At 38.4% G+C, this 15,369-nt stretch overlaps 1 protein-coding gene across 2 annotated transcripts in view; it reads right to left on the bottom strand.

Annotated features, from left to right (window-relative positions):
* WNK3 (WNK lysine deficient protein kinase 3) overlaps positions 1-15,369 on the bottom strand; it is a 126,266-nt gene that overhangs the window by 52,275 nt on the left and 58,622 nt on the right. For both annotated transcript variants that reach the window (XM_065900745.1, XM_065900743.1), the window contains exons 10-12: positions 4,557-4,621; positions 1,179-1,326; positions 402-518 (exon numbers count right to left, since the gene is read on the bottom strand). In XM_065900745.1, the coding sequence (XP_065756817.1) occupies positions 402-518; positions 1,179-1,326; positions 4,557-4,621 (330 nt within the window). The remainder of the gene's footprint in view (positions 1-401; positions 519-1,178; positions 1,327-4,556; positions 4,622-15,369) is intronic.

The following is a 15,369-nucleotide window of genomic DNA, read 5'->3' on the forward strand; positions in this document are numbered from 1 at the left end:
TGGCTGCGCCATGTGGCTTGCAGGATCTTATTTCCCCGACCAGGGATTGAACCCAGACAACGGCAGTGAAAGCACCGAGTCCTAACCATTGGACCACCAGGGTATTCCCAACAGAATTGTTGTTAAAAAACTCTTCCAGTGATTTTGACATGCAGCTAGGGATAAGAAGCACTGACCTAGATCCTCTCTTAATGAAACTCCCTCATATTTTACACATAAATATACAGAAACCAGAGGAGGTATAGTGACTTACTCTTGATCATAACCAATTTAGTTCTGTACAAATTTAAAAAACTAGCAGTACCCTAAAAAAAGATGGCTCTGAATAAATGGGGGGAGAGTTAGAGAGGAAAAAGAGACAGAATGCTTAAGAGAAAATAATTTGGTTTTACTGTACTTACCATATAGTCTGCAATATCCTCTGGTGCATCACCATCAACATCAAACTTGAAGGTGACCATCTTGTTATTGTGTGTCTCCAGTTGACACTCCACCATGTTGTCTCCAGAGATTGACACCTGGGCACAAACATGTCACTAGTTTAAGAGTCAGTCATTATCTTCTCTTTGTAAATGGTGCAGGAAACATTTGGATGAGCTCACATACGATATATGAAAAAAATGGTTTAAACTGTTCAGAATCTAAAAAGATTCTGTTTTTCCCTTGATGAAATACTGTCTAAACAACTATTGTATGACAAATCTAAGGCTCAAATTATTCAGCAAAAAATAAGTTAGAAATGTGAACCTGTAGGAAAGAAAAGGAACACAACTTTTATGAAAAGGCAAAAAAAAAAAGTTACAACAGTCACTATAGCTACCTGCAATGCAAAGATCTAAATCTGGTCATTCATTTCCAAAATTCTCCCACAAATTGACCCTTTAAGCTAAAGAAAATGCACTGCTAATGGAAATGTAAACTGGTCCAAACTTTATGGACAGCAACCTAGAAATACGTATTTAGAAACTTTAAATCTTCATACCCTTTGACCCACTAATTCTACTTCTAGGAATCTATCATAAGGAAATAATCAGGTATATATACAAAGATTTGTGTTCAAGAGTGTTTGCTGCAGAGTTTCATAATACCCTATACTCACCTCCACAGCAACATCGCCCCTCCCTGACCCCCCCAGACCTCAACATGCACTCTTAACCAAATCATATTTATACACTGACCTGAAGGACAGTAAGCTGAAATTTAGTCCCCTTCTCTGATCGAGGACAGGAAGCTCTTCTCTGTTTGATCCGATCTTGTTTGCCATTTCCACTTGGGTTATCAGGGGTATTGGTGTTTTCCTTCACAGCTGCCACATCATTATTCAAACTATTATTCAAAAAAAAAAAAGCAACTCCAATTCAATTTCTCAGAGAAGAAATGATTCTCAAAGTCCAATATTTAACCCAAATCAGAGTTAATATCTGAAATTCCTTTGTGGATAGAATCATTCCATCTTGATGGTAAAATTCTAAGAAAAACCCTCAATTATAAAATCATAAATAATGTTTAAATAAAATATATAAGTAGTACAATATCTCTCAAAAAGTTATGACTGCACAACTCTGCAAATATACTAAATGCCATTGAATTGTACACTTTAAATGGGTGAAAATCTAATGGTATGTGAATTATATCTCAATAAAGCTGTTTTTAAAAGTTATGAAACACCGAGATTATATTGTATGTATTAGGCCAACATCTCACAGTAGTGGGAGTGAAAGAAAAACACTGCTAGTGATGGACCTCTGTGGAACCTTTTATCAGGGGATGTTCCTGATCAATTTTATTTTGTTTGTTTTGGGGTTTTTCTTATTAATATGTTCAAATAAAACTTCTAAAAACCAATTCTCACTCAAAATATAGCTGTTTATGTAACAAACTCAACAGGGGATACATGAGGTGTGGAAGACAGGAATAGTGCAAGAAACAGAAAAAGAAATGAAAATGAGATAAAGAAAATGTAGTATGTATATACAATGGAATATTATTCTGCCATAAAAAAGAATGAAATCTTGCCATTTGTAACAACATAGATGGAACTTGAGGGCATTATGCTAAGTAAAGTAAGTCAGAAAGAGACAGACAAATACCATATGATCTCACTTATATGTGCAATCTAAAAAAACGAAAAATCTCCCAAGCTTATAGATACAGAGAACAGATCGGTGGTTGCCAGAGACAGGGGTGGGGGGAGGGGGTGGAGAGTGGGTGAAATGGGTGAAGGGAGTCGAAAGGTACAAACTACCAGTTATAAAATAAGTCATATAATGTACAGCATGGCAACTATAGTTAATAATGCTGTATTGCATATTTCAAAGTTGCTGACAGTAAATTTTAAAGTTCTCATCACAAGAAAAAAAATTTTGTAACTATGTATGGTGATGGATGTTTAAACTAGACTTATTGTGGTGATCATTTCATAATATATACAAATGGTAAATCACTCTACTGTATATCCAAAACTAATATAAGGGTATACATGAGTTTTACCTCAATAGAATGAAAGGAAGGAAGGAAGGAAGGAAGAGGGAAGGAGGGAGGGAGGGAGGGAGGGAAGAAGAAAAAATACACCATAATTTTGGTTAAAAAAAACTGAAAATGAATGATGTGAAAATGATTCAACATGATTAATTCTAACTAGTTATATTTTGCAGGTTCAAGTCAATATGATTATGACAGGGCAGACTAACTTTCAGCTGATCTGTGTCAAAGGTATTTTTCAGCTTTTTCTTTAATAAATTTGAAGATATTTCAATAAATAACAAAAATTCCAATAAATACATTTGAAACTTAAATGAGATCTGTAAGCAGTAGATATTTTTAAAATTAATTTTTAGGTTAAGTCCTTTCTCCTAAAAACTACTCAGGAAGTATCTATATAAAGATATACAAGAAAAAATAAAACGAACTCCTAAAACTTTTTCTATGTCCCTGTGAAAAAGAATTTTCATAAATACAAGTGGAGGAAGAAAATACATTAATACTGCTCTTAGTTTTTTAATAGACAGAGAAATAGCAGTAATAAATAACACCTTCAGAGGAGAAAAGGGACATAATTCTAGTCAATGCAGCTGTATCATTCACTTTGCAAAGTTATCTTAAAACACTAGTTTAGGGTTTGGGACAAGATGGCAGAAACTCAACTCTCCCCGTTCCTCCCCACTAAGTATAACTAAAAAATCTGGAAATAATACAGTAGAATATCACAGGAGGGCACTGAAGAGTGAAAAGATGAAGGCAGACTAGCTAGGGACTCCCAGGACTTGAGGAAAAATATAACAGCTTGGCATCTCCTGACTCCTGGGCCAAAAGGCAAAGGTAGCCCAAGCCCAGTGGTCTCCTGAACCCCAACCTAGCAACAGAAGGTGATTCAGGTGGGCCCTTTCCTCCCTTGGTGATGCTGGTGGGAACCCTAACAGTAGCATGTGGTCTGGAGAGCTGGCTTAGGGCAGTGGGCCTAGAGAAGTGCTCTCCAACCCCTTGATCCAGCAGTGGGTCCCAATGGTGTCAGGTGAACCAAGCAGATCCGAATAATAATACAAAGACTCTGAAAACTAAATTGTCATTAGAACCATAGTCCACAAAAGTAGACCAGGACCTTTGCACCTAAACACAATGACTGACTGCTAAAATAGAGTATTTAAATAGGATCCAGAGTATCCTAACATAATGTCCAAAATGTCCAGGAGACAAATGAAAATTCTCTGTCATACAAAAAACCAGGAAAATCACAACTTGAATGTGAAAAGACAATCAACAGATGCCAACACCAGGATGAATCAGATATTGGAATTACCTGACAAGGATTTTAAAGCAGCCATTATCAAACTGTTTCAACAAGCAATTACAAATACTTTTGAAGCAAATGAAAAGCCAGAAAATCTCATAATAATAGAAGATATTAAGAAAGAGACAAATGGAAATTATAGAAAGAGTACAATCATAGAAATAAAAAATGCACTGAGTGGGCACAATAGCAGAATGAATAGGACAAAGGAAAGAATCAGTGAACCTGAAGACAGAACAAGAGAAATTAACCCAATCTGAACAAGACAGAGAAAAATATTAGTTTACAACTACCAAATGACAATATAATCATATATCTGGTTGTAATTTATTTCTTTAGATTAGCTGGAACTTTAAATTACATTATTTCTTATTTCCTTTTTAAATTCTTATAACATTTTCCTAAGAACAGAATATGATGGGAATTCCCTGGCAGACCAGTGGTTAGGACTCCGTACTCTCACTGCCAAGGGCATGGGTTCAATCCCTGGTCAGGGAACTAAGATCCCACAAGCCACGGTGGTGCAGCCAAAAAGAAAACCACCCCAGAATATTGTAATAATGTGAACAAGAAAATGGTCAATAATTTCATAGTCCATATGATATTTATTAACATAAAAAGTAAAAATAATATCTACTATTTTTATTGAACATACACACAAATACTAGAACACAGAAACTTCTTCAGTCAAGACACACTAAGCACCTAATGAATGCAGTACTTCAACATACCCTCATCGCTTTCATGGTATTAATTTGAAGATACTCACCTTCGAACTAAATCCGGTTTTAGAAGAGTTGCTGTTTGTTCAGCTCCAACAGCTTGGGATACAGGCTGTAAATAGCACAGAAATAAAACTTATTATGATAACAGCAAACTTTAAGCTGAAGGTGCAATTTGCTATTATTGCAGAAAATGTGTTTGTTACATTTCATACTTTGGTTACCACACAAACCAGGTAAAATGTCTACATTACTGAATGTCTATATCAATCCTATTATTGATGTTACTACCAAACATAAAGAAAAATAAAATGTAGCAGTATTGATATTCATCAAGACTTTTTCATTTAAAAAGACAGCATTATTTTATACTTTTGTTTGTGTTATTTTTCAATGGCTTCCAGTCCTGACTGTAAAACTACTAATAAAAGGAAGAGTTGCTACCATTCCAGAAACAGATAAATCAATGATTCAAGTTTTAACGTATTGTATGGTCTCTCTCTCTCGTTCCCTTTTCACTAAACTACTGCCAACAATTCCTTTGAGATGTTAGTATCCAGCAGCTGCAATACTGGCATCTAGGAGAAAAGTTTATAAAGGCAAATGCCAACCCTGCTGGAAAATAATGTTAAATATTTATCTAATCCATCCTATGCATTGCCGCTGGTGACAGTACAGTGACTTTAAAATGCAAATCTACCAAAATTAATCACTTACCTACCTAGTTTAAACCCTCTATGATGGCCCCTCATTTTCTATAAGGTTAAGTTCCTTTGGATGGCAAATAAAGTCCTCAATGAACTAGTCCTTGCCTCATTCTCTAGCTCTTCTCTTCTTGAAGCCACACTGAACTCTAGCTCCTCTGAATGAGTTGGGCTTTTTCATATACAGTGACTCTACTTATATTCCTTCATCTCCCTGGACTATTTCAACTACTCCTTAGTCCTGTCCATTTAGCAAATATCTGAATGGAACTCCTATATACAAGAAGGCTCTATTACAATGGGTTCCAGAAAGACCAGCAAAATCACCTTGGAGTCTCTTTAAAAAACACATATACCTTATCTCATATCTTGGTTTCTAAACTAAAAGGGATAAAGGTTCCTTGGAGAAATGGCTGATTCCAGCACTGGGGCAAAGAAAATATAAGATGAGCCTGGATCATCTTGCTACCCCACAAAGTAAAGAACTGCTCACAGAACGATGGGAACATATCAAAAGCACACTTGACCCACCCTGAAGGGGTTCCCTATACCCAAATATGGAAAAATTGGGCATGAAAATAAATAATGAGTAACAGAATATAATGCATTTAATAAAATAAAATAATCCAAGAGTTCATACTGATACAAACAAAAGAAAGCTCTTACAATACAAAGCCAAATAAATATAAGGAATGACAAAGTTAGAAAATCATCAATGGATGATAAAACGAGTGGGTGAGAGTTGGATGAGGACAAAGATATCTACATAGTTTCAAAATATCTATCCACAAATCATTTATTCATTAAAAAGCAAAACATGGTAACTTTACAGTGGAAGAACTTGGCAGCCTCCACCTTAACCAAGTAATCAAATTTAACCTCAGAAATATTGGGACAAATTGACATTACATGGCTCCTAATATGATACAATCCACAAAGGTTACAACATTGTTTGCATGGTATTCCTGACAAAAATGCATGATCTGAATGTGGGGTGAAAAAAGGAAACTTCAAACACACTCAAATTGAAGGGCATTCTATTCGGTTGGCCAAAAGGTTCGATCGGTATTTCCGTAAGATGGCTCTAGTAGAACTTAGTTGTCTTTAACTGCATTCGAAACAGTTTTCTTAGATTGTATGTGACACGTGTCATATCAGCCTGCATTAAAAAAAAGACTTACCAAAACTGGTGAATTTTTGTGTATTCATTTGAATATTGAAGATGGAAGAAAAAATGCAACATTTTCCGCATATTATGCTTTATTATTTCAAGAAAGGTAAAAACATAACTGAAAACGCAAAAAAAAATCGTGTAGCATATGGAGAAGGTGTTGTGACTGATCAAATGTGTCAAAAGTGGTTTGTGAAGTTTCATGATGGAGATTTCTTGCTGGACAATGCTCCACAGTTGGGTAGACCAGTTGAAGGTGACAGCCAGCAAATAGAGATATTCATTGAGAACAATCAACATTATACCATGCGGGAGACAGCCGACATACTCAAAATATCCAAATCAAGCATTGAAAATCATTTGCACCAACTTGGTTATGTGAATTGCTTTGATGTTTGGGTTCCACATAAGTTAGGCAAAAAAAACCTTCTTAACCATATTTCCTCATGCGATTCCCTACTGAAACGTAATGAAAATGTTCTGTTTTTAAAACAAAGTGTGGGGCTTCCCTGGTGGCACAGTAGTTAAGAATCTGCCTGCCAATGCAGGGGATACGGGTTCGAGCCCTGGTCCGAGAAGATCCCACATGCCATGGAGCAACGACACCCGTGTATCACACCTAGTGAGCCTGCGCTCTAGAGCCCGTGAGCCACAATTACTGAGCCCGCATGACACAACTACTGAAGCCTGTGCGGCTAGAGCTTGTGCTCTGCAACAAGAGAAGCCACCACAATGAGAAGCCCGTGCACCACAACAAAGAGTAGACCCCACTCTCCGCAACTAGAGAAAGCCCGTGTGCAGCAATGAAGACCCAATGCAGCCAAAAAAATAAAGAAAATAAATAAAGAAAATTTTTTTAAAAAAGTGTGACGGGAGATGAAAAGTGGATACTGCACAATAATACGGAACAGAAGAGATCATGGGCCAAGTGAAATGAAACGCCACCAACCACACCTAAGGCTGGTCTTCATCCAAAGACGGTGATGTTGTGTATATGGTGGGGTTGGCAGTCCTCTATTATGAGCTCCTTCTGGAAAACCAAATGATTAATTCCAACAAGTACTACTCCCAGTTAGACCAACTGAAAGCAGCACTCAACAAAAAGTGTCGGGAATTAGTCAACAGAAAACGCCTAATCTTCCATCAGGATAACGCAAGACCACATGTTTTTTGATGACCAGGAAACAACTGTTACAGCTTGGTTCTGATTCATCCGCCATATTCACCAGACATTGCACCTTCGGATTTCCACTTATTTCGGTCTTTACAAAATTCTCTTAATGGAAAAAATTTCCATTCCCTGGAAGACTGTAAAAGGCACCTGGAAGAGTTCTTTGCTCAAAAAGATAAAAAGTTTTGGGAAGATGGAATTATGAAGTTGCCTGAAAAATGGCAGAAGGGGGGGCGAGGGGAAGATGGTGGAAGAGTAAGACGCAGAGATCACCTTCCTCCCCACAGATACACCCGAAATACATCTACGTGTGGAACAACTCCTACAGAACACCTACTGAACGCTGGCAGAAGACCTCAGACCTCCCAAAATGCAAGAAAGGCCCCACGTACCTGGGTAGGGAAAAAGAAAAAAGAATAAACAGAGACAAAAGGATAGGGACGGGACCTGCACTAGTGGGAGGGAGCTGTGAAGGGGGAAAGGTTTCCACACACTAGGAAGCCCCTTCAAGGGTGGAGACTGCGGGAAGCGGAAGGGGAAAGCTTCGGAGCCGCGGAAGAGAGGACAGCAACAGGGATGTGGAGGGCAAAGCGGAGACATTCCCGCAGAGAGGATCAGTGCCGACCGGCACTCACCAGCCCCACAGGCCTGTCTGCTCACCCGCCGGAGCGGGCGGGGCTGGGAGCTGAGGCTCAGGCTTCGGTCTGAGCTCAGGGAGAGGACTGAGGTTGGCGGCGTGAACACAGCCTGCAGGGGGCTAGTGCACCTCGGCTAGCTGGGAGGGAGGGAGGAAGTCCGGGAAAAATTCTGGACCTGCCGAAGAGGCAAGAGACTTTTTCTTCCCTCTTTGTTTCCTGGTGCACAAGGACAGAGGATTAAGAGCGCTGCTTAAAGGAGCTCCAGAGACGGGCGCAAGCCGCGTCTAACAGCGTGGACCACAGAGATGGGCATGAGACGCTAAGCCTGCTGCTGCCGCCAGCAAGAAGCGTGTGTGAGCACAGGTCAATATCCACACGCCCCTTCGGGGAGCCTGTGCAGCCCGCCACTACCAGGATCCTTGGATCCAGGGACAACTTCCCTGGGAGAACGCACGGCATGCCTCAGGCTAGTGCAACATCACGCAGGCCTCTGCCACCGCAGGCTGGCCCTGCACTCCGTACCCCTCCCTCCCCACGGTGTGAGTGAGCCAGAGTCCCCGAAGCAGCTGCTCCTTTAACCCCCGTCCTGTCTGAGTGAAGAACAGACGCCCTCCGGCGACCTACACGCAGAGGCGGGGCCAAATCCAAAGCTGAACTCTGGGAGCTGTGCAAACAAAAAAGAGAAAGGGAAATCTCTCCCAGCAGCCTCAAAAGCAGCGGATTAAAGCTCGACCATCAACTTGATGCACCCTGCATCTGTGGAATACCTGAATAGACAACGAATCATCCCAAATTGAGTAGGTGGATTATGAGAGCAAGATTTATGATTTTTTCCCCTTTGCCTCTTTTTGTGAGTGTGTATGTGTATGCTTCTGTGTGAGATTTTGTCTTTATAGCTTTGCTTCCACCATTTGTCCTAGGGTTCTATCCGTCCATTATTTTTCTTACTTAAAAAAAATTTTTTTTTCTTAATTATTTTTATTTTAATAACTTTATTTTATTTTACCTTATTTTATTTTATCTTCTTTTTTCCTTCCCTCCTTCCTTACTTCCTTTCTTCCTTCATCCCTCCCTTCTTTCCCTTTCTTTTTTTCTTTCTTTCTTTCTACTTTTTATTCTGAGCCGTATGGATGAAAGGCTCCTGGTGCTGCAGCCAGCAGTCAGTGCTGTGCCTCTAAGGTGGGAGAGCCAACTTCAGGACACTGGTCCACAAGAGACCTCCCAGCTCCACATAATATCAAACTGCAAAAATCTCCCAGAGATCTCCATCTCAACACCAGCACCCAGCTTCACTCAATGACCAGCAAGCTACAGTGCTGGACACCCTGTGCCAAACAACGAGCAAGACAGGAACACAACCACACCCATTAGCAGAGAGGCTGCCTAAAATAATAATAACTCCACAGACACCCCAAAACACACCACCAGACGTGGACCTGCCCACCAGAAAGACAAGATCCAGCCTCATCCACCAGAACACAGGCACTAGTCCCCTCCACCAGGAAGCATACACAACCCACTGAACCAACTATAGCCACTGGGGACAGACACCAAAAACAACAGAAACTACAAACATGTAGCCTGCAAAAAGGAGACCCCAAACACAGTAAGATAAAAAAAATGAGAAGACAGAAAAACACACAGCAGATGAAGGAGCAAGATAAAAGCCCACAAGACCTAACAAATGAAGAGGAAATAGGCAGTCTACCTGAAAAAGAATTCAGAATAATGATAGTAAAGATGATCCAAAATCTTGGAAATAGAATAGACAAAATGCAAGAAACATTTAACAAGCATGTAGAAGAACTAAAGATGAAAAAAGCAATGATGAACAACACAATAAATGAAATGAAAAATACTCTAGATGGGATCAATATCAGAATAACTGAGGCAGAAGAATGGATAAGTGACCTGGAAGATAAAATAGTGGAAATAACTACTGCAGAGCAGAATAAAGAAAAAATAATGAAAAGAACTGAGGACAGTCGCAGAGACCTCTGGGACAACATAAAACTCACCAACATTCGAATTATAGGGGTTCCAGAAAACGAGGAGAAAAAGAAAGGGACTGAGAAAATATTTGAAGAGATTATAGTTGAAAACTTCCCTAATATGGGAAAGGAAATAGTTAATCAAGTCCAGGAAGCACAGAGAGTCCCATACAGATAAATCCAAGGAGAAATACGCCAGGACACATATTAATCAAACTGTCAAAAATTAAATACAAAGAAAAGTTATTAAAAGAAGCAAGGGAAAAACAACAAATAACACACAAGGGAATCCCCATAAGGTTAACAGCTGATCTTTCAGCAGAAACTCTGCAAGCCAGACGGGACTGGCAGGACATAGTTAAAGTGATGAAGGAGAAAAACCTGCAACCAAGACTACTCTACCCAGCAAGAATCTCATTCAGATTTGATGGAGAAATTAAAAACTTCACAGACAAGCCAAAGCTGAGAGAGTTCAGCACCACCAAACGAGCTTTACAACAAATGCTAAAGGAACTTCTCTAGGCAAGAAACACAAGAGAAGGAAAAGACCTACAATAACAAACCCAAAACAATTAAGAAAATGGGAATAGGAACATATATATCGATAATTACCTTAAATATAAATGGACTAAATGATCCCACCAAAAGAAAAAAATCTGGCTGAATGGATACAAAAACAAGAACCATATATATGCTGTCTACAAGAGACCCACTTCAGACCAAGAGACACATACAGACTGAAAGTAAGGGGATGGAAAAAGATATTCCATGCAAATGGAAACCAAAAGAAAGCTGGAGTAGCAATTCTCATATCAGACAAACTTGACTTTAAAATAAAGACTATTACAAGAGACAAAAAAGGACACTACATAATGATCAAGGGATCGATCCAAGAAGAAGATATAACAATTGTAAATATTTATGCACCCAACATAGGAGCACCTCAATACATAAGGCAAATACTAATAGCCATAAAAGGGGAAATCGACAATAACACATTCATAGTAGGGGACTTTAACACCCCACTTTCCCAATGAACAGATCATCCAAAATGAAAATAAATAAGGAAATACAAGCTTCAAATGATACATTAAATAACATGGACTGAATTGATATTTGCAGGACACTCCATCCAAAAACAACAGAATACATTTTCTTCTCATGTGCTCATGGAACATTCTCCAGGATAGATCATATCTTGGGTCACAAATCAAGCCTTGGTAAATTTAAGAAAATTGAAATTGTATCAAGTATCTTTTCTGACCACAACCCCATGAGACTAGATATCAATTACAGGAAAAGATCTGTAAAAAATACAAACACATGGAGGCTAAACAATACACTACTTAATAACGAAGTGATCACTGAAGAAATCAAAGAAGAAATAAAAAAATACCTAGGAACAAATGACAATGGAGACACAACGACCCAAAACCTATGGGATGCAGCAAAAGCAGTTCTAAGGGGAAGTTCATAGCAATACAAGCCCACCTTAAGAAGCAGGAAACATCTCGAATAAACAACCTAACCTTGCACCTCAAGCAATTAGAGAAAGAAGAACAAAAAAAACCCAAAGCTAGCAGAAGGAAAGAAATCATAAAAATCAGATCAGAAATAAATGAAAAAGAAATGAAGGAAACAATAGCAAAGATCAATAAAACTAAAAGCTGGTTCTTTGAAAAGATAAACAAAATAGATAAACCATTAGCCAGACTCATCAAGAAAAAAAGGGAGAAGACTCAAATCAATAGAATTAGAAATGAAAAAGGAGACGTAACAACTGACACTGCAGAAATACAAACGATCATGAGAGATTAGTACAAGCAACTCTATGCCAATAAAATGGACAACCTGGAAGAAATGGACAAATTCTTATAAATGCATAATCTGCCAGGACTGAATCAGGAAGAAACAGAAAATATGAACAGGCCAATCACAAGCACTGAAATTGAAACTGTGATTAAAAATCTTCCAACAAACAAAAGCCCAGGACCAGAGGGCTTCACAGGCGAATTCTATCAAACATATAGAGAAGAGCTAACACCTATCATTCTCAAACTCTTCCAAAATATAGTAGAGGGAGGAGCACTCCCAAACTCATTCTACGAGGCCACCATCACCTTGATACCAAAACCAGACAAGGATGTCACAAGAAAGAAAACTACCGGCCAATATCACTGATGAACATAGATGCAAAAATCCTCAACAAAATACTAGCAAACAGAATCCAACAACACATTAAAAGGATCATACACCATGATCAAGTGGGGTTTATTTCAGGAATGCAAGGATTTTTCAATATACGCAAATCTATCCATGTGATAAACCACATTAACAAATTGAAGGAGAAAAACCATATGATCATCTCAACAGATGCAGAGAAAGCTTTTGACAAAATTCAACACCCATTTATGATAAAAACCCTGCAGAAAGTAGGCATAGAGGGAACGTTCCTCAACATAATAAAGGCCATATATGACAAGCCCACAGCCAACATCATCCTCAATGTTGAAAAACGGAAAGCATTTCCACTAAGATCAGGAACAAGACAAGGTTGCCCAGTCTCACCACTCTTATTCAACATAGTTTTGGAAGTTTTAGCCACAGTAATCGAGAAGAAAAGGAAATAAAAGGAATCCAAATTGGAAAAGAAGAAGTAAAGCTGTCACTCTTTGCAGATGACATGATACTTTACATAGAGAATCCTAAAGATGCTACCAGAACTACTAGAGCTAATCAATGAATTTGGTAAAGTAGCAGGATACAAAATGAATGCACAGAAATCTCTGACATTCCTATATACTAATGATGAAAAATCTGAAAGTGAAATTAAGAAAACACTGCCATTTACCATTGCAACAAAATAATAAAATACCAAGGAATAAACCTACCTAAGGAGACAAAAGACCTGTATGCAGAAAATTATAAGATACTGATGAAAGAAATTAAAGATGATACAAATAGATGGAGAGATATACCATGTTCTTGGATTGGAAGAATCAACACAGTGAAAATGACTCTACTCCCCAAAGCAATCTATAGATTCAATGTAATCCCTATTACATTGAATAGGGATGTACATGAAAGTACATGAAAACTACCACTGGCATTTTTCACAGAACTAGAATAAAAAATTTCACAATTTGTATGGAAACACAAAAGACCCCGAATAGCCAAAGCAATCTTAAGAATGAAAAACGGAGCTGCAGGAATCAGGCCCCTTCACTTCAGACTATACTACAAAGCTACAGTAATCAAGAGAGTATGGTACTGGCACAAAAACAGAAAGATAGATCAATGGAACAGGATAGAAAGCACAGAGATAAACGCACACACATATGGACACCTTACCTTTGATAAAGGTGGCAGGAATATACAGTGGAGAAAGGACAGTCTCTTCAATAAGTGGTGCTGGGAAAACTGGACAGGTACATGTAAAAGTATGAGATTAGATCACTCCCTAACACCATACACAAAAATAAGCTCAAAATGGATTAAAGACCTAAATGTAAGGCCAGAAACTATCAAAGTCTTAGAGGAAAACATAGGTAGAACACTCTATGACATAAACCACAGCAAGATCCTTTTTGACCCACCTCCTAGAGAAATGAGAGTAAAAACAAAAATAAACAAATGGGACCTAATGAAACTTCAAAGCTTTTGCACAGCAAAGGAAACCATAACCAAGACCAAAAGACAACCCTCAGAATGGGAGAAAATATTTGCTGATGAAGCAACTGACAAAAGATTAATCTCCAAAATTTACAAGCAGCTCAATAACAAAAAAACAAAGTACCCAATCCAAAACTGGGCAGAAGACCTAAACAGACATTTCTCCAAAGAAGATATACAGAATGCCAACAAACACATGAAAGAATGCTCAACATCACTACTCATTAGAGAAATGCAAATCAAAACTACAATGAGATATCATCTCACACCAGTCAGAATGGCCATCATCAAAAAATCTAGAAACAATAAATGCTGGAGAGGGTGTGGAGAAAAGGGAACACTCTTGCACTGCTGGTGGGAATGTGAATTGGTTCAGCCACTATGGAGAACAGTATGGAGGTTCCTTAAAAAACTACAAATAGAATTACCATATGACCCAGCAATCCCACTACTGGGCATATACCCTGAGAAAACCAAAATTCAAAAAGAGTCATGTACCAAAATGTTCATTGCAGCTCTATTTACAATAGCCCAGAGATGGAAACAACCTAAGTGCCCATCATCGGATGAATGGATAAAGAAGATGTGGCACATATATACAATGGAATATTACTCAGCCTTAAAAAGAAACGAAATTGAGTTATTTGTAATGAGATGGATAGACCTAGAGTCTGTCATACAGAGTGAAGTAAGTCAGAAAGAAAAAGACAAATACCGTATGCTAACACATATATATGGAATTTAAGGGAAAAAAATGTCATGAAGAACCTAGGGGTAAGACAGGAATAAAGACGCAGACCTACTGGAGAACGGACTTGAGGATATGGGGAGGGGGAAGGGTGAGCTTTGACAGGGCGAGAGAGAGTCATGGACATATACACACTAACAAACGTAGTAAGGTAGATAGCTAGTGGGAAGCAGCCGCATGGCACAGGGATATTAGCCCGGTGCTTTGTGACAGCCTGGAGGGGTGGGATAGGGAGAATGGGAGGGAGGGAGACGCAAGAGGGAAGACATATGGGAACATATGTATATGTATAACTGATTCACTTTGTTATAAAGCAGAAACTAACACACCATTGTAAAGCAATTATACCCCAATAAAGATGTTAAAAAAAAAAAAACTTTCTGTGTCACAAAGGGCATGATAAGCTAATTAGGACACACTGGTAGAAAGTAATTGCAATACACTTAACAAAGGATTAGTATCAGAATGTATAAAGAAAACAAAGAAAGAAAGAGAAAGACCTCAACAGGCAAATGGGAAAGGATATAAATGGTATTTGCAAAGAAGAAAAATGAGTATTCAATAAACAAATGAAGACATAAACAACTATCGTATAACCATACAACTGAATACTATACAATAATAAAAATAAGCAACTACTGATACATGCAACAACATAAATCGATCTCAAGTTAATCTCAAAAGGTTACATATCATATGATTCTATTTATGTAACATTCTTGAAATGATGGTGATGGAGAACAGATCAGTGATTTCCAGGGGTTA

Source organism: Phocoena phocoena, chromosome X, assembly GCF_963924675.1.
Source record: "Phocoena phocoena chromosome X, mPhoPho1.1, whole genome shotgun sequence".
Lineage (NCBI taxonomy): Eukaryota > Metazoa > Chordata > Mammalia > Artiodactyla > Phocoenidae > Phocoena > Phocoena phocoena.